General features: G+C 32.7%; 1 protein-coding gene across 1 annotated transcript in view; it reads right to left on the bottom strand.

Moving 5' to 3' along the window:
- The window catches only part of RhoGEF64C (Rho guanine nucleotide exchange factor at 64C), a 210,914-nt gene that overhangs the window by 38,542 nt on the left and 148,305 nt on the right, over positions 1-24,067 (bottom strand). The window contains 1 exon segment of the mRNA XM_074179082.1: positions 873-974. Within this exon segment, the coding sequence (XP_074035183.1) occupies positions 873-950 (78 nt within the window). The 5' untranslated portion in view covers positions 951-974.

Genomic DNA, 24,067 nt, shown 5'->3' with positions numbered 1-24,067 from the left:
TTATTTAAAGAAGCGAATGTATGTGATATTCGACAACTTTTTTGTATAAGCATACTCAGTAATGTAAAAAAAGGAAACATCAAAATGAAACCCATCATCCACTCCTACAATATTAGAAAAAAGGCAAACTCTTCAAATACACCACGATGTTGAAAAACCATAGGACAAATAAATGCAACATATCTCGGACCACGCTTGTACCAAATATTACCAGAAAAAATCAAAAATATCAACAGTTCTCACATGTTTAAAAGAGAAGTAAAGAAATTCATTCTGAATACCAAAAGAGCTTTCTTTTCTGATTTTGTTAATAAAACTATTCCAAACAGCAATTTAACTTAAGCATTTGTTGAATATACGAAAATAACTATGTATTCTGTCTGAAACTACTGACTCTGTTAATGAGATTATTGATTAATTCATCATTCATTATCTTTCAATGTTAGATTAAGTATTTATACAGTTAATTACAATGTATCCTTATCACGAACAAGCTATAGATTTCTATGGCTTCTGTGATTATCTTGTTTATTTTCGATAGCACTCTATGTAATGTATATCAGTGTATGCGATAATAAACATATCATTATATTATATTATTATTATTATTATTATATTAATTTAAAAGTGCGCCTTGTACTTTGCACCGAAGATGGTGTGAATTAGTACATGATAGTACGGTTTGATTTGTATATAATTAGTATAGCGTCTACACTAAATATCGCTCATATTTTTTTCAATCTTGACCTATTTTGAATAATCCATTCGTCAATTTTCATATCTGATGTGAAATAATGAAATAAAGTGAAGAAGTGGAATTTATTTTCGAGAAAAATTACTATAACCACTGGGCTATTCAGATTCCTACTTACTTTGAATCTGCAAGACGAATATGAGTTGTCCGAAGTTGATGGAAACCGTCGCATTTCATGGCTAACCACTGCAGCCATGGAAGTGGGAGTGTTGCGACATTACTGTAACAAAACAAAATTTGAGTATCTGATTGATTTGGCCTTTACTTGATGAAATTCCATATTAATTTCATAAACTGCACCATACGACCTGATCTTCACACCATGAAAGTTTGTGAAGATCAAATCGTAAGGTGTAGTTTAATAAAAAAAATTAAGTCACTTTCTCGTATGAAAAAACACAATGTGGATTTGTTCGAATAATATGATGATAGTTTGTCCTAATGAAACAAGTGTCCTATGAAAACTCAAGCTGGTTGTAGTTATGCATCTGTACTACCGTCATGTCATTTTTTCCCAATGTGTTTGTTATTTTTTTTGTGTGCTATTTCGATTATTCAAAGTTAGCCCCATCGTGTTCAAATTCCATTTTCAAAACACCCATGTTTTGCTGTCGACAGTTAATTCGGTATGATAAGCCACTTATCAGCCGCGAGATAAATATAGTTTCAGTTTTGAAAGCTCAATTCTTGGTAGGCGTCGGATGGTTACCGGAGTTAATGAGCATATGAATTAAATTATGAGTATTCGAAAATGTTTATTTTCTTCAAATTGGAGTGAATGCTGTTCAAGTCAATACTAACATTTTCAGAATGAAACTCTTTTCAACGTAGCTTGTCTCCACGTCTGCCGATTCACATCACATGGTAGCGGACTTACTTCGAAATGCCATGTCCCGTGTAATTTTCAGAATAGTCTAATTTGAAATAATATGCACTTGATTGGTGCATTTCCTCTTATTCTACCGTAAGACATCTGACAACAGAGAAACATTTTATTTTCACTATCGTAGATGGTCGAATAGTAATAAGCAATACATTTTCTTCTTCCTTGATGCCATTCGTATATCGCTCTTATACGAGAGCGAAAGATGCCACACTCTTGTAGATCATCAGGGAATTCCCTTTTACAAGAAATAATTTCAAATTTGTGAGATCGACGATATTCATATTTTTAACGGTTTCGAAATTTTTGGATTTGTAAATATTTGTTGAAAAATAATCTAATTTACTTTCACACTCGTTATTACAATTAGTACTTGTCCAAGGACGCCACATTTTGAACAGATAACAAAAATTTTGAGTAATTATAACTGCACCAATATCGAATTCCAACACTCAAATCGCGATCAGTTTCTGAACTGAACATTGACGACACAACGGCGATACTCATCCCCTCATTCTATTCGTCACCGTAACATAACTTTTCAGCCTATCATAAAACTCGGTTAGTAAATAATATCCAACACGAACCGCCAATTCTTCAGTCCACGTGGATTAGATGGCAGCGGCATTATTTCTCTGTATTGTTTTTTTACCTTTGAGATGCCGATATCTTTAACTAATCACAATACAGGTTACTTCGATTATACAGTATTGTATTATATAATGTTGTATAAAACAATACTGATATTGACTTACAATATTGAAAATAAAAAGGTAGGTAGGAATCAAATACTAACAAATTGAAAAAATCATAGGTATATTTTAAGTAGCTGGTCTATTCACCAATTGATACAACTAGAGTAGGCGGAGCCTCATTTTCAACCCCTTTTTGAAGTTATGTTTTTGAGTAAGAAATGAGTTATATTCTTTTGAAGAGACGTGAAAAAAACTTCAAGTAGTACATTGTATTTTCTGGTATTCACTTGATTCAGGCTCCGTATTGTTTTTGGTCTTTTGAGTCGAACCAGTAATCAAAACTTTGTGAAAGAGAGTCAGAAGAGGAAGTTTACGCATTCAACACATCTGTTTTCCTCAGATTTGATCTACAACTCATCTCCATATTATCTACAACTCATTTTCAAGAAACATTCCAATAGTAACCTTCGTTAATAATCATGAAAGTGTCCTCGCCCTTTAATATGTCATGAGAAATACACAGCAGTAATTGCAGAATGATCTATTACAGTCTAATGAACGTAATGTCATCTATCATCTATCAATCACGTTATAATGTAACGCCTGTACTCAGTTATTCGTCCTTCGCATTTTCTCCGTATTTTCCGTATAATTCTTGTTGGGTGTTAGAAAGTTCCGAAATTCATGTATATGATGGAATTGGCCTATACTTTTGTTTGAAGGTGATTGACAATGTTTCATGATGAATTTCACCAGTTCGGACTTCCATTGTCTACTATATAAAATGATTTGAAATCCCTGAAACAACTAAAAAAAAAGATTTGAAAATGACTAGCTGAAAATAACAATTATATTAACCAAAATAAACCTGAAATGAAATAATAGTGAAATAAAATATAAGTAAAAATAGAACAATTGAATAAATAAAAATTAATAAATGAAAAAAGAAAATAAAAATATAAAAAGTGGAGAGATTCCAAGTCACGTTAGTTCACGACGTTTCGATTGTCAGTATCTACAATCTTTCACTTATCCCCGCTTTCCATTTTCCGCTTCACTGGTTCCGTGGGAGATGACCGTTTTGGCGGGAGTTGGCCATTTTTTGCCATATGTTGCGTATTTCTACGCTGGCTTGGCTGAATACGTTGTTGGACAACATGTATGCGGCTTCCTTGAATTTTCTCCTAAACCAATGTTCCTCTCTGTGCAAGGTCTCAGCTTGGGACCACTCGATGTTGTGTTGATGGGTCCAAACATGGTCTGCTATTCCTGATTTGCTAGTTTCCCCTCGCTGTGTGTGTTTCTTGTGCTCGAAAATGCGAACTTTCAATGGCCTCTTAGTTTCACAAATATGGGATTTTCCTCACTCAAAGGGTATCCGGTAAATGCAATTCTTGGAATCGCAGTCCGCGTTTGGTGGCCTGGTTTTCGTGAGGCTGCTACAGATAGTGTTACCGGATCTGAAGCACCCTGTGAGTGCGGAAAATCCTATATCGGTGAAACTAAGGGGCCATTGAATATTCGCATTTACGAGCACAAGAAACACACACAGCGAGAAGAAACCAGCAAATCAGGAATAGCAGACCATGTTTGGATCCATCAACACAACATCGAGTGGTCCCAAGCTGAGATCTTGCACAGAGAGGAACATTGGTATAGGAGAAAATTTAAGGAAGCCGCATACATGTTGTCCAACAACGTATTCAGCCAAGCCAGTGTAGAAATACGCAACATATGGAAACCCATCATCAAGCGAAAAATGGCCAATTCCCCCGCCAAAACAGTCATCTCCCACGGAACCAGTGAAGCGGAAAATAGAAAGCGGGGATAAGTGAAAGTACTCGAACGACCTATAAATAGTCATCCCTCGGAGGAATCAGTCCAGTCATCACCCGAAGACGATTGTAGATATTAACAATCGAAACGTCGTGAACTGTGACTTGGAATCTCTCCACTTTTTATTTTCATTTTCTTTTTTCATTTCTTTATATTTTTTATTCAATTGTTCTATTTTAACTTGTATTTAATTTCACTATTATTTTATTTCAGGTTCATTTTGGTTAATATAATTGTTATTTTCAGCTATTCATTTTCAATTCTTCTTTTTTAGTTGTTTCAGGGATTTCAATTCATTTTATATAGTAGACAATGGAAGTCCGAACTAGTGAAATTCAAATTTGTATCATATCTTTCTTTTCTTTATTCATGAAAGCCATTTTTCAACAAAAATTCAATGACTTGTACAATAACAAAATGTCTTTGAGTGTAACAAATTGAAAGTCAAATTCAGAAACATCAAAGTCAAAGTCCATTATGATAAGAATGGATTGTTTTCAATATATTCAATTTTTCGAAAAAGAATGATAACATACGATACATCATAAAAATGTATAATATGATTCTATTCAAACAGAAAGAATCCAATGTAGCGCACATAAGAAAAAATAAAGTTGAAGATGGTGGCCGGAAGACGAAACGTCGGATAGCAACTCTGAAAACACCATTTTGGAGCGGTAAAAAAGTGGCAATGTGGAAATACAATTCATTTTCGAATCCTTCGAAATATAACATTCTCAACGGCATATTGTTACTCAGGTAAATGCGCAGCTTTGCCCCAATTTAACCATCTTCGTATCTCCCATAGTTTCCGAGATCCCAATGATGAGGATCGAATTTGAAACACCCTGTAGTAGTAAAACTATTCTGTTTTCAATTTGTTGAGTTGCACCTTATAATTTAAAAAAGAATCTCTGGTTCCATGGCCATCTAAGTAACTTCAAATTCACGAACTACCTCATAATCTATATCACCTCTTACTTTTAATATCATTCTTTGAAAGTAAGTGATATGGTTGATATACATTGTGTACAATCATTTTAAATTTTTAAAGCCCACAGAAAATAATTGAAAGTAAAATTATGGTCCAATCTTGACATTTAAGGGTAACGACAATACGCCCAAGGCAGTCTGGCTTCACTTTCGCTGATCGTACTACGTCAGGTGCACGAGTCTCTTTATTTGGAGTTGAAATTCCTCCTCAGGCAGACAATCTCTCCGTCTAATGACACACTTATACAAGTCGAGTAGATATTCAACAATATAATGACTCTGGGCACCTAAATATCCGAAAAACTAAGAAATTCATGAATTTTATGATTAGTCAATTTTCAATTTGTATTATTCTCCACCAGTTCTAGCAGTACCGCTGGAATGAAAAATGTACTAATGAATATAAATTTGCGATTCATTTGGTCTGCTAGAATAAGATTCGAAAAAGAAATATTTATATATTTCCAAATTTCTGCTACCACAGTTGTTTTGATTGATTGGTCAAACCACCAAAGCCGACATAAAAATTTGGAAAGCAAACTTGAGTCACACCAATATGTGGTTCAAGTGTCTCACTCGCGTTTACGTAGTGATTTTAATGATTTCTTTATTTCTCATTTCTTAATTTTATTATAAATCGGCATGAAAACTTGGAAAGCAAACTTGGGTATCACACTAACAAATGGTTTCACGTATATCTTGTTTGAGTTCACTCAGCGATTATTATCAATTTCTCATTTTGGTTTTTCAGTTAATCTTCAAATTATTTCAAAGCAGCATAACTGTTTAACCTTCCTCGATTCTATAACATTTCTACAAACATGTGATTTGGTATTCCGATGGCATTCCAGAAGAGCTTCACAAATTTATGTTAACACAGTTGTCGCTCAAAACATCAATGTCCACATAAAAACTTGGCAAGCAAACTTGTGTGTTACACCAGTAGGTGGTTTCATTTATATCTGACTTGCATTTAAGCAGTAATTTCAGTGACGTGCTTTTCTTGATTTTTCTTCAATAGAGGCTGCCTGCCCGGTAAAGGATGAAACAGCTGTCTTGCGGTATTTCTCAAACTGAAATCAAATATTGGATGATCGGAATAGTACTCATTCATTTTCATGGAATCATTTGCAGACAGATGGACTGCACTAACCTTTCTTGAATGTTTACATATAAACTGTATATTGGCTGACAGGGAGAACATTCTCCCAAAGAATTAAAGACCATAGAAGTAATTTTGTGAATAGAAAGACCAATTTCACATTTGTGAACTATCTTTTAGCGGAAGGATATGAGTTCAATCATGGATACGACGTGTAACATTTAGAAGAAAAAAGAATGAATCAATCTTCTTGAATATTCAGAAATCGATAGATTGAATAATTTGGTAAATTACTGAATGACCAATTGAAATTAAATAACTCCCCGTTTCTAAATATTTTTTCAAACGTGGAAACCGGTACATAAGCACAGGTAATCTAATTCATTACGAACTCAGGTGAAACTCAGTTACTTGAAATGTAGGTACTTCAATTGTATATAAAGCATTGAATATGTAGAATATGGTTAGTAAAGATACGCTCTAAGAAGTCATTGTATGGCGAAACACCTGTTGCATTTTTGTAAAACTGTTTAGTAAAAATCTCACAATAAAGTGTTTGTTGAATACATTTGTTATGGATTTTCATTAATTATCGGCTAATTCCATCATATGAACGAATGGGTTATTGTCATACAAATCAAAATGGAAAAATTCAATGGACGAAGCACTCAAAAACTTTGGAAAGAATCATACACGTGGTTCTGTACAAGTATTACGGAAATACAATACTTGGTTGCAATGAAGTGTCAAAACAAATACATTCATCATCAAGAGCTAATTGCGGAAGGGCAATCTTTTCAGTTCACCCCAAAAAGTTATTGCGTAAACTCAAAATATTTTTCACGAAAAAAAAATGTTTTATTCATCAGCAACTTTTATGTTTTGTATGAGTGAATATAGATCTCAGTGTATATTCTGTTTTGTAAGAAGTTCCAACTTCGTACCTATTTTCAATTCATTTTATTTTTTCAGATGATCAGTAATAATGATGCCCAACAGGCTGAAATAGCTGTCTACCGGTGGCTCTCAAATTGATATCAAATTGTGAATAATTGGAATAGTTTCCCCTTCATACAATTGAAATATAATCACAGTGACACCAATGAAACCAAGAAACACTAAAACGGTATCAATTCACGATGGATACAAATAAAATAGTGTTAAAACTAAGATCCGGCAGAAGTTGATACCTACTAATAAAGTTTCAAAAATATGCTCCGCTTCAGAGAAGACTTAATGAACCACAGAATGTCATTGAATAATATCGATCCTTTGAAGTTTAGGAAAGTGTGTTTTTAAACCCATCGAGTATCTGATTAGAAAGTTTAGTTACTCTGTAGAAAAACCAATGAGTATAAATGGTAGTTCAATGTTCGGAAATGACTAAGACTTCAACTATTACGCGTTTCAAGTTTGTTTATTTTAGGGAGCGTTCTCAGTTTACAAAAAAGATAATCTGGTTTTCGAGTAGTCATGATCTTATGTGTATTTGTTAACAGGTACCCAGAGTCCGTCACGGCCGAAGGGGCCGTGACATTAAGAATTTTGAAAAAATGAGCAGCATCAATGTATTGAGTATAATGTTCTCTATCGATCAGTTTATACCACGATACAGTACAATAAATAGTTATTGAGATATGAAGTTACAAAAAACACATGACATTGAAACAGACAAAACTTTCGAAACAACTCAATATCATTGCAGTAGTAGTAGGGAGTATTCTTACTAGATTGATCATGAAAAATCAATACAGATAATTCAATAATTTATAACAAATTTTCGAAATGTTGCCCTCCAGCTTTAGTATTTCACTTCATTCACTTCATTCAAATTTTCACTACCACTTGCAGTCATACCTATTACTTGATTGTTGTAGTCACATCACTACCCCTAATACCAAACGATAATCGTTAAGTCAGAGATATATTGAGTTTATTGAATGATACATTAATTTCATCTTCATATGACCTTAATCCGTAACTATTAAGAAAGCTAACCTATTATGAATTTCAATTTGTGAAACAATCCTGTTCCAATATTCCTTTGATTGATTTATTCTTCACCAAAGTGGAAAAAAGGAGGTTATCAATTCAAAACGTATGTAATATCATTTACCCTGTAATATTTTCGCATGAAAAATATACCAGTTTTGACAAAAAATCTGAAAATTCACTCGGAATCTTCAAATATTCACAAAACAATATTTCAGTTTCGAATTGAAACTGAAAATAACGAAATGATAAATTAATAAACCGACATCGAAAATATCAATCCAAAATTATCAAATAATATTATTATATGTACACGGAATCAACCAATAAAACGAAAACGAAAGTAAGTACTGAAGATATTATACCTCTATATTTTTTATAGGTGCCAGCTTTTGAGAGAAGAGTATTAGAATATCAATTTGCTTTTTTGATAAGTGATATTCGACGGCTTCGCTGATACTATCCTTTAAAAAAATGTCCAACTGAATTTTTCCGTATCTACTTTCGGTTGATTTCTTCTTAAAGTTGACTGAATTCCATTTCAATAGGTTTTTATATATTTTCTGGTAAGTATTCCTTATATTATAGAAGTTTTCTATAACGTTTTCTTAATTGAAAAGTTAACCATAAATGTTTTGAAAAAAATACCCAAAACCTGAAAAATAAGTAGATGAAATAATGTATATTATTAATATAGTCCCCCATAGTCTCCTTTCTATTACCATTCCATTCTAGTTTTATGTTCCATTGTCAACAGAAACCGTTTGCGGTAGTATATTTCTACCATTGATTAAAAAAGTGAAAATCTCTTTTCTTGACCGTATCGTTAGTTACTCGAGAAGGGAGAAAGTGCTTCTATCGAAAAAATAAATCACTGTGGAGAGTAACCAGACTAGGTTCAGAATTAGTGAAGGTATGACCAATATATTCACTTTTTTGTTGTTTAGAGTATAACCCAGATTTGAAGGATCAACAAACCATTCTTTGAACATTCTAAATTGCTACGAGAAATATTGTCTCAATATTATGAACAACATTCGTTTCAGCAAATAACTACTGGATTGAAAGTATTTTCTCTAGAATTAAAATTCGTCTTATACATTGTTTCATGAAGTTTGTGTTATATAATCTCAATAAAAATCGAAACACCACTCTTTTTTTAATTTTTATTTTGAGGTTCCTAGAAGTTATTTATGTAGTTTGTACGAATATTGTGGGAAACATATATTTCAAAAAAATTATGAAAGATTCTCAAGAATTTAATAAAAACATGTACAAAAATTTGTAATTTTCTTGATGTTTCATGGGTAAGAGTTTTTGCGATAATTTGAAATAATTTTCATCTACTTTTTTTTTGGGTATTCAAAAGAATTATAATTGTGATGAACTTCATACAGGTGCAGAAAGGACAAACTATTTAGTTCGGTCACAGTTACTACATGAATTCAAATTATTTTTCAAATATTACTTCATATGATTTTGCCTATCAAAAAAAGACAATGTATTGTATAGATATTCATCCTCCAGCTTTCGGAGCCTAAAATCTGCCTCCGTCTTCAGAATTGGAAAAAACCCAATGGAACTTGCCTTTCTTCTTTGGTCCGCTTTATTTTCAAATGTTCTTGACGAATACCAAATAAGTTTTGAAATAAGGAATATACCAATGTTGTTGATTGTCTTCTGAAACATTCGATGTAATACCAGGTGTTCTATGATATTAGTTTGTTGCTATTTTGCTACCATCCATATCTCTCTTCAAGACGGGTATCTAAGTACAATGCATTTCTGAAGTACACACAAATACACCCAATTCAATTCCATAACAAATGTTTGAAGAACTGACTGAGTGAACAGAGTGTTTTATCGTATAATTCAATATTCAAATCAAAGTAGTTGTTTTTTTCGTTCATGTGGAAGTAGTTGTTTGAAGAGGGCTTATTCTTCCTGTTGATAGCTGACAAAAAAACGTATGTGAATGATCCATACATCTTGGATGAGAGTACATTATCAACTCAATTGCTTTTTCACAAAATAGAGAAGTAGAAAGCCAAAAAACGTATTTTCCGAAAACTAATCTTTCCTTGAAAATATCTGGTCTGGTAGGATATGATTCGGAAAAAAAAAATTATATATTTCCAAATTTCTGCTACCACAGTTGTTTTGATTGATTGATCAAACCACCAAATCCGACATAAAAATTTGGAAAGCAAACTTGAGTCTCACCAATATATGGTTAAAGTGTCTCACTTGCCTTTACGTAGTGATTTTAATGATTTCTTGCTGAGACGTGCTGAGAATCGCATGTTGAAAGGTAAGAAAGACTTCGTTGAATTTCAGTTTGAACAAATTTCAATTTTTGAGAGTTGTCGTTCCTAAGAGATGATAAATACTTGTCAAATTCATAGATAACGAACATATGCGTAATGAGTTTGAACAATCTGCTAATTTTCACTAAACGTTACAAAATCTATCACTAGCACAGGTTTCATATAAGAATGCAGTTATTGTCGAAACTCTCGAGATGAAAAAGTTAATCCTACGCTTTCTATTAGGCCAAGTTCGAATTGATGATTATTCAATAAAGGTGCGTCTGCTCAAATTTTATTATGGTTTAATGAATTAAATTGACCAGATGAATAGGAACTTTCTTTTGTTATGAGCTAATCTTCAATTTTGTGGAATTGTCAAGGAATCGGCTCTTGATATGAGAAATTATAGTGAGTAATGAATTTGATGATGAATTTTTATTGCAAAGTAATCTCAAATTTCTCTCTTCCGTCAGTCACTTTCTAACTCGCTCGATAATTTGTTTGATACATACAAAGTGTTTGATTCTGCCTCTGATGAGATACAACTCTACTGGTATCATATACTGATTTGATAAGACGAAATTCCCATCAACTGACACAATGAACTAGTTAGTAGTTAGTGGTTATATAATTTTGCACAAAACAGAATACAGATAATTCAATAATGAGTTCGAGAAAATTTCACTGAACCTGACTCTCAATATTTATTTATATTCAACCAAAATTCGTAGAGGTGACGAAATAAGTGGTGGAATGAAGATTTCGTACGGATGAGACGATAAACTGGAGAAACCTTTGAAAGGCAAGGATATTAGGTATCTGGGATTGATACAAGAGGTATCTTACTGAATACAACAAAAATCTGATGAAATATAAGAGAGACTCATGAGGGAAGCAATAATAGGGAATCAAACAAACCCAAGTATTTACCATAATTTTAGACCCTATGTTGTTACGTTCATTTATTATCTCAGTAATTATTCATTTGCCCATTGTATGTATATATTTCATCAAATATCATATTGGTTACACCGTTATCTATGACCATCTGCATTGTCGTCTTGTTAATATATTTTCTTCACTTGTTCATAATTTTAGTTACTCAGCGTATGTAGACCATCCACCCTATACCATTCGACGTGATCAAAGTTGTAATTGTTTGTTGATCATTACATGTCAACGCATTTACAGGAGCTCCTCATACGTTAATTTAAAAATGTACCATTTTGGACAGAGTTATGATTGAGGATAACAGTGATATAATTCAGAGAAGACATTATTTGCCAAATTCTTTTTTATATTTACGAGTCAAAGTTCTCAGTAATATCCTGTGTTAAGGTTCCTTGAATAGAAACAACAGCTGGAGATAGACTGGCTTTTATTTTCTTTTCACACATTTTCGTTATCACATTTTACATACAAGTACAATCCATAGACAAACATCTAGGTACAGTAAGTAGCAGAAATAACTACATTCATGACATCTCCTTTTTTTTATATATAAGAAAGGTAACTGAACAAGTTTAGAAATACATTAATCATTCAAATAAAATAAAAACATACATGATAATGATCATATATTATTTTTTTCAATCAAGATTAACCAAGCCCACAAAATAGGTTATTATTAATATTTCAATCTATCTGGTTTTTTTTATTCTTCGACCATACATTGTTTTCTCGGGTACTTCATACAATGTGTTATCAGACGCGGTCATTTCCAAATCATCATCAGAATAAAAATTATCAACATCAATTTCATTTCTACTATTGACTTCTATCTTTTCTGTATTATTTTCACTTTCCATCGGCAAAGTTTCGATAAACTTACGGTTACGTGTTATTGAAGTTCCATCACCTTTTTGAATTACATAAGAGCGTTCCCTAGGTTTGTCGATTACTTTGCCAAATTTCCAAGTTGAATTTAATTCATCTTGATATCTTACATTCTTATTTACTTCGATAGGTTTTAAGGTTTTGGCATTTTTGTTGTAATATTCTTCTTGTTTCTTGTAACTTGATTTTATTTGGTTATTAAATTTAGAGAAATTGACAACTTTTGGTTTCAAATAAGTTTGAGTAGTAGGTAAAATATCTCTCAAATTTCTAGACATTAATAATTGAGCTGGTGAAAAACCAATTTCTAATGGGGTATTCCTGTACATAAGAAGTATCAAATCTAAATCTTTTTTATCTTCTATGGCTTTATACAACATTTTTTTAACAGTTTGTTTTTGCCTTTCTACCATCCCAATCGATTGAGGGTAGTTAGGACTGGAAGTGATATGATCAAAACTGTATTCAACGGAAAACGCAACAAACTGAGCCGATTCAAATTGCGGTCCATTGTATGAAATTACTATTGCTGGAATACCTAAGCGACTAAATATTGCTTTAAGATGTTTGATAACCGTTTGCGAGTGGGCATTTTGATCCAATAATATCAATTCTACCCATTTAGTATACTAATCAGTAACAAGCAGATACATAGTTTCCCCTAAATACAAAATATCACACCCAATTTTATACCACGGTATTGTTGGTATTTCATGATGCATTAAAGGCTGTTTTTGTTGGTTACAACTATACTTCAAACAAATTCTACAATTTGAAATAACATCTTCAATATTTTTGAACATGCCGGGCCAGTAAAAACAATCTTTGGCTCGATTTTTGCATTTGTGTATGCCAAAATGCCCGTAATGAACTTTTTCTATGATATCACGTCTCATATCAGTAGGTATAATTAATTGTTGACCCTTGAACAATAACCCATTACTCTCAATAATTTCACTCCTGAACTTATAATAATGACGAATTTCCAAAGGAACTTTGTTAATTTTCGATGGCCAACCGGATTTTATAACACTTTTTAATGAATTTAATTCATAATCACTTGAAGTTTTGTCAACTAGTTCTCTATATTTTTTATCAGTCATTCTAAAATTCATATCTATTACACAAATGTCCAAATTATCATCAAGACTAACATCATTTCCACTTGTTTGCAAATATGATCGGGATAAGGCATCTGCAATAAAAAGATCTTTTCCAGGTTTAAAAACTATTTTGAAATCAAATTTTTGTAGTTGCATCATCATCTTTTGTAATCTTGAAGGACATGATGTTAGAGGCTTTTTGAATACACCTAATAAGGGCTTATGATCATTTTCTACAACGAATGTTCTACCAAAAACAAATTAATGAAAACGTTCGCACCCAAAGAGTATTGCATATAGCTCTTTTTCTATTTGGGCCCAATTTTTTTGTGTTCCCGTAAGGGCTTTTGAAGCGTAAGCACATGGCAGATTATTTTGCAAAAGGCAAGCACCCACTCCATCTTTTGAAGCATCAACCGAGACTGTTACCGGTTTATTTATATCATAAAATTGCAACACAGGCAAACCAACCAATATTTTTTTTAATTCATTGAATGATTTTGTATGTCTATCTGACCATTCAAACATTACATTTTTTTGGGGAGTTCACGAAGTGGATAATTTTCATTAGATAAATTCGGTATAAATCTCCAACATATGTGATCATACCCAAAAATCTCTGCACATCATTTTTATTTTTTGGTAAAAGCATATCTCTTACAGCTGCAATTTTATTTTCGTCTGGAAAATATCCATCTTTTGTTAGTTTATGACCCAAGAAACTTATTTCACTAAGTTCAAATCTACATTTTTCTCTATTGAAAGTAACATTTTTTTCTCGAGCTATTTCAAAAACTTTTCTCAACCTTTCATCATGCTCATCTTGATTTCTCCCCCAAACAATACTACATATATATCGACACCCTCAAGATGAAAAATATTTTCAAAACGTTTATGGAACACTTCTGGAGCTGATCGAATTCCATAAGGAAGCCTTAAAAAACAAAATCTTCCAAAGGGTGTACTGAAGGTATAAAGTTTTGAACTTGCTTCATCCAACTGAATTTGCCAAAACCCATTATTGGCATCTAATGAAAATACAAGAGCCAGGCTTTTTTGAAACAATTTGATCGATAGTAGGTAGTTGAAAATATTCACGCTTTATTGCACGGTTTTAGTCAGCTGGATCTAAGCAAATACGTAATGAACTATCGTTTTTTCTTACAATAACTACTGAATTAACCCAATCTGTAGGACCATCAACTTTTTTGATAATCTTTCGTTTTTCTAAATCAACTAAAGTTTCCTGAAATTTTTTGAGAATCGGAATTGGAATTTTTCTAGGAGGATGGACAACTGGTATCGCATTTTCATTTAAGGTAATGTGATATTTTTCTTCAAGACAACCCAAACCAGTGAATCTATCTTTATAATTTGTTAAAAAATCTGTGTATGGGTTTTGTGCAAATATGTGATCCTGACTATTTACAACATTAATGCCTTTCAACAAGTTCATTTCCATACATGTTTCTAAACCAAGAATGCATTGACAACCCATTTCAACTACAAAAAATTGCAATTTATAAGTTTTATTGTTATATTGACAATCCAAAACACATTTTCCAAGAATTGGTAAAGTATTATTTGTATATGATTTCAAATGAATTTCGTTCATCATTATCAATTTAGGGTTGAAATTAATAGTATTTAATTTATCTACTGATATCAGATTGACTTGAGCTCCACTGTCTAGTTTGAATTCGATTAATACATTATTTATTGACAGGGATGCAAACTATAATTCCTGAGGCTTGTACCTTTTACAATCTACAGACCCTATGAATAGACAATTTTCATTTTCATTACCTTCATCATTGTCTCCTTCCACCATATTCACATTTTTTTGTAAGCACATTTTTGCGAAATGATTCAAGTAGCCGCAGTCACTACACTTTTTACCGTATGCCGCACACTGGTTTCTTCCATGAAATCTTCCACACCGATAGCAAACTCTCTTTCCTCGGTATGGTCCATTTTGTCTGTTGATGTGTCCGCACTCTTGTTGTCCTTTGTTGGTAGGGTCAAAACTCCTACACTTTTTCAATGCCTGGACGAACAGGAAGCCTGTACAATGATATCAGACTGTTGTTTCGAATTATCGACTGATATACAGAATTTCACGGCTTTTTCTAAATCCATCTCGTCGTCTTGCAGTAATATTTCTCGAAGACTCTGGTCTTGTAGTCCACAGGTGAAAATGGCTTTAATTAGGCTTTCCTTCAAGTCGCCAAACTCGCAAGAACGTGCTTTAGTCTTGAGATCCGTCGCAAATTGTTCCATTGTTTCGTTAGACATTTGCTTGCGCGTAAAAAAATTATAACGTTCGTAGGAAGAATTTTTTTTCGGTAAAAAATGTTTCTCGAACATGGCCAGTACAGTTTTTATTTTGTTTTTTTTTGGTGTCATTCTCAAATGCGAAGGTATTGTAAATAACAAAGCCTTCCTCACCTATGTAATGGAGAAGTTGGGCTATTTGAATTTTTTCATCCTTTTTTCCCATTTCCGACGCAACTAAATAATTTTCAAATTTTTGTCTCCATAATTTCCAGTTTTCGGAGATACTTTCCGAAAAATCCATGGGAGCCATCCCTCTGAAGTCACTCATATCAGAACTGTTATCACTAATATTACTATTAAATACTACTTGTAATTACCGACTGCGCCATGTTAAGGTTCCTTGAATAGAAACAACAACTGGAGATAGACTGGCTTTTATTTTCTTTTCACACATTTTCGTTATCATTTTTTACATACAAGTACATTCCATGGACAAAGCATCTAGGTACAGTAAGTAGCAGAAATAACTACATTCATGACATCCTGGTGCCAAGACCCGCTAGTTGGTGAAATTTGATATTCTAGATTGGAGGTATTGAGTATATATCTTTGCATATAGTAGAAATATGGTATATTCACATGAAATATGTATTAACTTTCTCGCTTCAAACATTCCCAAATTTCAATGCGTGCTATTTTCCTTTCACTATATAACTTTCAAACTGATGAGTGCAATTTGTGTATTTTCAGAGCTCTTTCTCCTCCTACAAATATGTGAATTCACTACTCAGCCGAAGATTTACCGGTAGCAGTGGATTTGAATTCTGCCGGAAGGGCTGCATGGTTACCTGTTCTGAGTTTTGATGACTTATATCATCATCAGATTATAATTTGAGTGTGAATTTGTATGCTGAAGAGATGCAAAAACTTTTAGTGCTAGCGAAAAATATGATCTTGGTGTGGCACTATGACATATATATTTCTTTAGATATAAAATTTGGATGAATTTTGTAAGCTGGTGAACGAAGCAGACTCAAAGCTTATTTTTCTGACATATACCCCCACCTTCTACATAATATCATGAGAAAATATTAGGTTGAATCATTCCAAGTCACAGAAGGAAGTTGAGCATGCGGAAGCATAGCTTCAAATAATGACAATGTGTATAATTGAAATGTATTGTACGAATAACATATCATTATTAAAACCATATTGAAACCATGATTTATATATAACTATCCGAAAATTTTTTTGTAATCATTTTTTGATTTTATGATGTACAGCTTTTTATGATGGTTAACGAAAATATTTCCCAGGTCAGTCCAAACGTTTCTCATTGTGGTTTGTTCTATAGTCTTTGTTAGTAGTTCATCTCTCAGTCTTGTTAAATCTTCTCGGATGACTATGCCGGTCCCTTTCATGAGCTTTTTTCTTCTATATATTTCTTGTCTCAGTTCGTGGTTTCTAAGTTGCAGGAAAATATCTCTCACCTTATTTTCCTCTTTTTTCTCTATTCTTCTTGTAATAGTCCTGTGATTTCCATATCCAACCTGTTAATTTTACTTTCCATATCTATGATGGAATCGGCCGATACTTGATGAAAATCCATAACTAACGTATTCCAAAAACACTTTATTGTGAGATTTTCACTAAATTGTTTTACAAAAACGCAACACGTGTTTCGCCATACAATGGCTTCATCTGGCGTGTCTTTCAACTAATTCTACACATTCAATACTAAATATATATATAGTTTATGGAGTACCTGAAATCAAAGTACCTGTAAACGAAGTACCTGAATTTTAAGTAGCTGATATTTTACCTGAGTTTCTAACGAATTAAATTACCTGCACTTATGTTCCATTTTCACATTTGAAAAAATATATTCAGTAACGGAGAGTTATTGAGTTCTAATTGATCATTCAGTAAATTACCCAAATTCCTGAATCTATTGATTTCTAAACATTCTAGATGATTAAGTTTCAAACTCTTCTCTTCTAAATGTAACACCTCGTACTCATGATTGAACTCGTGTCCTTCTGCTAAAAGATGGTTTGCAAATGTGGAATTGGTCTTTCTATTTACAAAACTACTCCTATGTTCTTTAATTCGTTGGGAAAATGTTCTTCCTGTTTGCCCAATATACAGTTTTGGACAGGAGCCACAAGTCAGCTTATATACTCCTGATCTATCCGACACCAAAGTTTTGTCCTTATTGTTTTTAATAAATTTACTTAGGTTATTATTCGTTCTATAAGCTACGTTTACGCCTTCTTTCTTCAAAAAACGGGCAATATTCCTGTTTGGTTCCCCCACATATGTCAATGTCTTATAACTCACGTTATCGCATCTTGAATATGGGTAGACCAGATCCATGGCTTGCTTTTGTCGTTTTTTGGAAAGAATGGAGTTTACAATATCTACCTTATAACCGTTATTAATCGCGATTTGTTTGGCCATTTGGTTTTTTAAACTAATTCTAAGATGTGCGTTAACGACACAAAACATTTGGTTTTTCAACCAATGTATTAAAAACAGAGTACATCCCAAATTTACCGCCCTGAAGACCAACAATAGAAGTATAGCAGCCCAAGAAGCAATCAATCATGGAAGAAACAAATGGATGAAGGTAGAAAGAAAATTCCTATATTGTAAGAGAGATATATTTAATGTTTATTTGAAAGTAATACATTCTGAATTATTATTCAGATTGCATTATATAGAATTCCAAACTTTGGACACAGATGCTCGTGAAAAAGTTAATGATATAATTCATAAAAAATATCTGATACAAAAGAATAAACTCCAACGATTGATTCAGTTTCAACTTACTGAGAAACAGGCCCAAAGTTTGGAAAACTATTCTAATCATAAGTTTTTCGACAGATTTGTAAATCTATCCGACACAAAATTTGCATTGAAGGAAACGAGATTATTAGAAAAAGGTCTCAGTCATAACATAAAACCATATATTAATTCTACGATCATAGAATGTTTAGGTATAGAAACAGAGCTGGCTCTGAGAGGTACCTGTAGTTATAATAAATATGTTGCGGCAAACATTTTGAAATCTGAACCGGTTGATCAAATTCAGTCTGATAGAGAAAGTAAAATTGCAAAATCAATTAAGCAAAAAGTTAAAGATAATGAAGTGATTTTTACAAGAGCAGATAAAGGTCGAACGGTGATTGCATTAAATAAAAAGGACTACATAGGAAAAACTCTAGATTTCCTTAATTCAGGAAGCTACGAGATTCTGAGGAATGATCCGACAACTATGTACCAGAAAAAGGTTAAGGAAACTCTCAAAACAATAGAATTGGTTATGAATGGAAAGGATAAATGCAGAGCATTGATCATGAATCCACAACCACCAAAACTGTATTCTCTTATTAAATTACATAAAACCAATTTCCCGATTAGACCAGTGGTATCGTTCGTAACGGCACCTACTGTTAAAATCTCAGAAATCCTGATTAAATTGATTCAAACCTATACCAATTTCAAGCCTAAATTTAGTATAAATAATTCTTATCAATTAGTGGATAATATTAAAGACGTAATCCTCCCAGATAACTCAAAATTAATATCGTTCGATGTCCAAAATTTATTTCCCAGTATCCCGCCAACTGAAACAATTGGACTAGTGGAGTGTCTCTTAGACAAAAACCATGTGAATCCACTGATAAAACAAGAGATTGTTGATTTACTCACCATTTGTGTGTCTCAAAATTATTTCCAGTTTGACGGAGAATTCTTTTCATGCAATGAAGGACTAATAATGGGGAATCCTTTGAGTCCCTTACTGGCGGAAATTTTCATGGATAACATAGAGTATGAAATCCATAATAATCAGTTAGCCAACAATTTTTTGTACTGGTACAGATACGTAGATGATATCTTAGTATGTTTTACTGGTACAGATAGGCAATTAGGCAAGTTCATTGAATATGCCAACTCCATCCACCCGTCAATAAAATTCACCACTGAGAGGGAGGTAAATAATTCAATAAATTACCTAGACTTAACCATTACGAAAAATAACAATAAACATGAGTTTGCAATTTTCCACAAACCATCGTACACGGACATTATCATACATAATTCCTCCACACACCCGTACCAGCATAAAGTTGCTGCATTCAATAGTATGATTCACAGATTATTGAATATTCCACTGTCTGATAGGGATTTCCAGAAAGAGCTGAATTTGATCAAACAAATCGCGATTAATAACGGTTATAAGGTAGATATTGTAAACTCCATTCTTTCCAAAAAACGACAAAAGCAAGCCATGGATCTGGTCTACCCATATTCAAGATGCGATAACGTGAGTTATAAGACATTGACATATGTGGGGGAACCAAACAGGAATATTGCCCGTTTTTTGAAGAAAGAAGGCGTAAACGTAGCTTATAGAACGAATAATAACCTAAGTAAATTTATTAAAAACAATAAGGACAAAACTTTGGTGTCGGATAGATCAGGAGTATATAAGCTGACTTGTGGCTCCTGTCCAAAACTGTATATTGGGCAAACAGGAAGAACATTTTCCCAACGAATTAAAGAACATAGGAGTAGTTTTGTAAATAGAAAGACCAATTCCACATTTGCAAACCATCTTTTAGCAGAAGGACACGAGTTCAATCATGAGTACGAGGTGTTACATTTAGAAGAGAAGAGTTTGAAACTTAATCATCTAGAATGTTTAGAAATCAATAGATTCAGGAATTCGGGTAATTTACTGAATGATCAATTAGAACTCAATAACTCTCCGTTACTGAATATATTTTTTCAAATGTGAAAATGGAACATAAGTGCAGGTAATTTAATTCGTTAGAAACTCAGGTAAAATATCAGCTACTTAAAATTCAGGTACTTCGTTTACAGGTACTTTGATTTCAGGTACTCCATAAACTATATATATATTTAGTATTGAATGTGTAGAATTAGTTGAAAGACACGCCAGATGAAGCCATTGTATGGCGAAACACGTGTTGCGTTTTTGTAAAACAATTTAGTGAAAATCTCACAATAAAGTGTTTTTGGAATACGTTACTTTCCATATCGGTTTTCATTTGAAAGAATTCAGCCTGGAAGTTCACAATTTTTTCTTCGATTTGGATAAATTTTTGCTCCATTGCTTTATTGACTGCGATCGACACGTTTTCACAGATGGTTTTTATAAACGACTGTTCTTTCAGACATTTGTTCACCGTTGAATTCACAGCGGATTTAATTTCTTCAATAACATCTCTTGAGAAAACCATTTTTGGTGTATTTTTTTTTGAGATGACAGCACTTTTCACTTTTTTTCTTGTTACTGCTGCTATTATAGTCTAGGTATCCGTTCCTAATCGGAACGAAAAAAAAAAATAAGATTACTGTCATAAACATTTCTTGCCTGTGGCCCCTTGTCGCCGAGATAGTTAGTAAACGTGCTATCAAACGTAGTTGAGGAATAAAGGCTAGCTGGACTGGCTGAATACTAATTTTTTGTCCGTTTCACAATATTTCTTCATCAGTGCCGTGTGTTCGTGGGGTTAGGTGAGGTAGTGAGAGATTAATTACCCTAACGCCAAACTGATATTTTTGGACTCGACACGCGTTTCGCTAACAAGGTTAGCCTCTTCAGGAGAAGCAAATTGATACTGAATCTAAAGACAAGGGTTAGCAGTTTATATACCTAAAGTTTTTTGGTCCGATGTGGACTTTGTTTGTTGAATGATGATTATCCTAATTGACTTTTCGGTAATTAACTAGTGGAACCACTACCTGCAAATTGATTTGTCCGCTTTTTAATCTATTGTTGACAAATTAATTTGCAGGTAGAGGTTCCACTAGTTAATTACCGAAAAATCAATTAGGATAATCATCATTTAACAAACAAAGTCCACATCGGACCAAAAAACTCTAGGTATATGAACAGTTAACCCTTGTCTTCAGATTCAGTATCAATTTGCTTTTCCTGAAGATGTTCACCAAAGGTTCCAGTCTCATCGTTTAAACCGATTTTTGTGAAAATCTTAGTGTTTTTGGGTACTTTCATCAATATGGCTTTCTGGAGATTTTTTGAAACAAATGATAACATTACGTATGAGGAATCTGTGTCAATCGACAGGGATCCGGAATTTGAAAATAAGGACTTACATGTTCAAGTTCAGAGAGTAATTTCAAATATTCATGAATGCTTGAAGAAGGAAAACTGTCACACTTCACAGAATGCTATTTTGAATAGAATATGCGAGTTAACGAAACTATCTCGTTCGACAGTTCTTCGAGTCATTAAAATAGGGGATGTCATTGACCATGCAATGAAACGAAAACAAATGAATGAAAAATTTTCAAACGTTGATGGTGCTACAAAAGATGTGATTCGGCGAACAATTTATGGTATATACCAAAAAAATTAAGTACCAACCTTGGAAATGATTTGGTACAAATTACTCGACTATCCCGATTACAATTACAAATCTTTAGAAACTCTACGAGGTGTCTTATTGTCTTGTAGTTTCAAATATAAAAAATTGAACAATCGGATGGTCATAATGGAATCGACACGCATTGTTCAACTCCGACAAGAATATTTGAGGCGAATGAAAAGCTACCGAGAATCTAGCTCGGTAATCAACCAAAAAACGACCAACTCCCGCCAAACGGTCATCTCCCGCTAAAACCAATGAAGCGGTGAAAGGGAAGAGGGAATAGGTGAAAACACTCGAATGACCTATAAATAATCAGTCTCAGAGGAATGAGTCCGGTTATCACCCGAAGACGATTGTCGATACTAACAATCGAAACGTCGTGACGTTACTTAGTTTGGAATCTTTTAATTTTTATTTTTAATTTTTTGTTAGTAATATTTTTAATTTTTTTAATTGTCGCTTGTATGTTATTCCTTTGTAATTTGAGTTTTTTGTTTAATAAAATTGTTGTTCATTTTAATCTCTTCAACTTTTTTTTTCAGGGATTTCATATCAATTTATATGAACATGCCGGACATCATGGTTCAATTATGAAAATTGATTGTAGTTTAGTCCTAATTTGATTGTTATGAAAGTACTAGCTTCTCTCAAACTCACGATATAAGTTCTGATGAAGGAAATAAAAAATTTCCGAAAGGTTGACGCAATAGCAAAGAATTTCTTTCTTACTCCCGGCACCCTAAAAATTGACTGCAACCTCACAAACAAAAATCACTTAGTGGTTTTGATGTTCTTTCTTCAACCGGTCACTCACAACCAACCCAATATATATATATATATATATATATATATATATATATATATATATATATATATATATATATATATATATATATATATATATATATATATATATATATATATATATATATATATCTGCCCTGAGACCCAACTAGCAATTTCGTATTTTATAATAGTTGCGGAAACGTTTCGGAGAAACAAATTATAAAACTACATTTCTCCCAGAAATGTTTTCAATGTGTTTATAAAACTGCTATGAATAGGAAATTGGCACCGTTTTATAAAACATTATAGTTATTATCAATATTTTGTAAGGCCTTTTACAAACACTACAAAACAGTTTTATGAACATTTTGGCAGTTACTATAAAATTTTTCTAATACTCTTCAAAAGTAGTTTTGTAAAGACATCCCTTACTGCAGTTTTGCAACTTATAAAAAAATCAGAAGACTGTTTTATAAGAGTTATTTAGTAGTTCCAAGTAGGCGTTGTAAAATATAATACTGCTGAAAACGATAACAATAAAATAAAAAAGTGTTAAAAAAGTTTTCTTGAAGACGCAAGAAGTAATTTTGTATTGTACACTAGGAAAATATAATTGATATGTCACCAACTGAAAACTAAGAAATAAAAAGGTTGAAGCCATTTTAAAATTTCACTTTTGCACTCATAAAACTGTTATAGACATTGTTTGTGTTTCGAAGATTGATATTTTTACTACAAATGAAATTTTATTGACAAATATATAGCCTATTATTAGCAACATTTAAGCGCGCCACTCATTTATAAATGTTTTCAGTAAAATTATTAATTATACAAAAATTCACTCTGTCGACGTATTGATTTTCTAGTCACAAACTTAACTCACTTTATTCTAAATACTATAATGTTATAATATTTATGTACTTTTCAGCTGGAAATATCACTTTATATGTGCGGTATTACATATTTTCAACTCATCTAATTTCAGTATCCCGGATCGCTATCATTTAAAATAGCGTCGTTCTATAAAATAAATTCGTATCAGTAGCAAGCATTTCAACGTATTTTAGCTACTATGT

This window comes from Leptinotarsa decemlineata, unplaced genomic scaffold, assembly GCF_025532065.1.
Source record: "Leptinotarsa decemlineata unplaced genomic scaffold, Ldec_3_MD MMD2_tig00004307_RagTag_RagTag, whole genome shotgun sequence".
Taxonomy (NCBI): domain Eukaryota; kingdom Metazoa; phylum Arthropoda; class Insecta; order Coleoptera; family Chrysomelidae; genus Leptinotarsa; species Leptinotarsa decemlineata.
The sequence above is the reverse complement of the archived record's forward strand: the minus strand, read 5'-3'. Positions and strand labels throughout refer to the sequence as shown.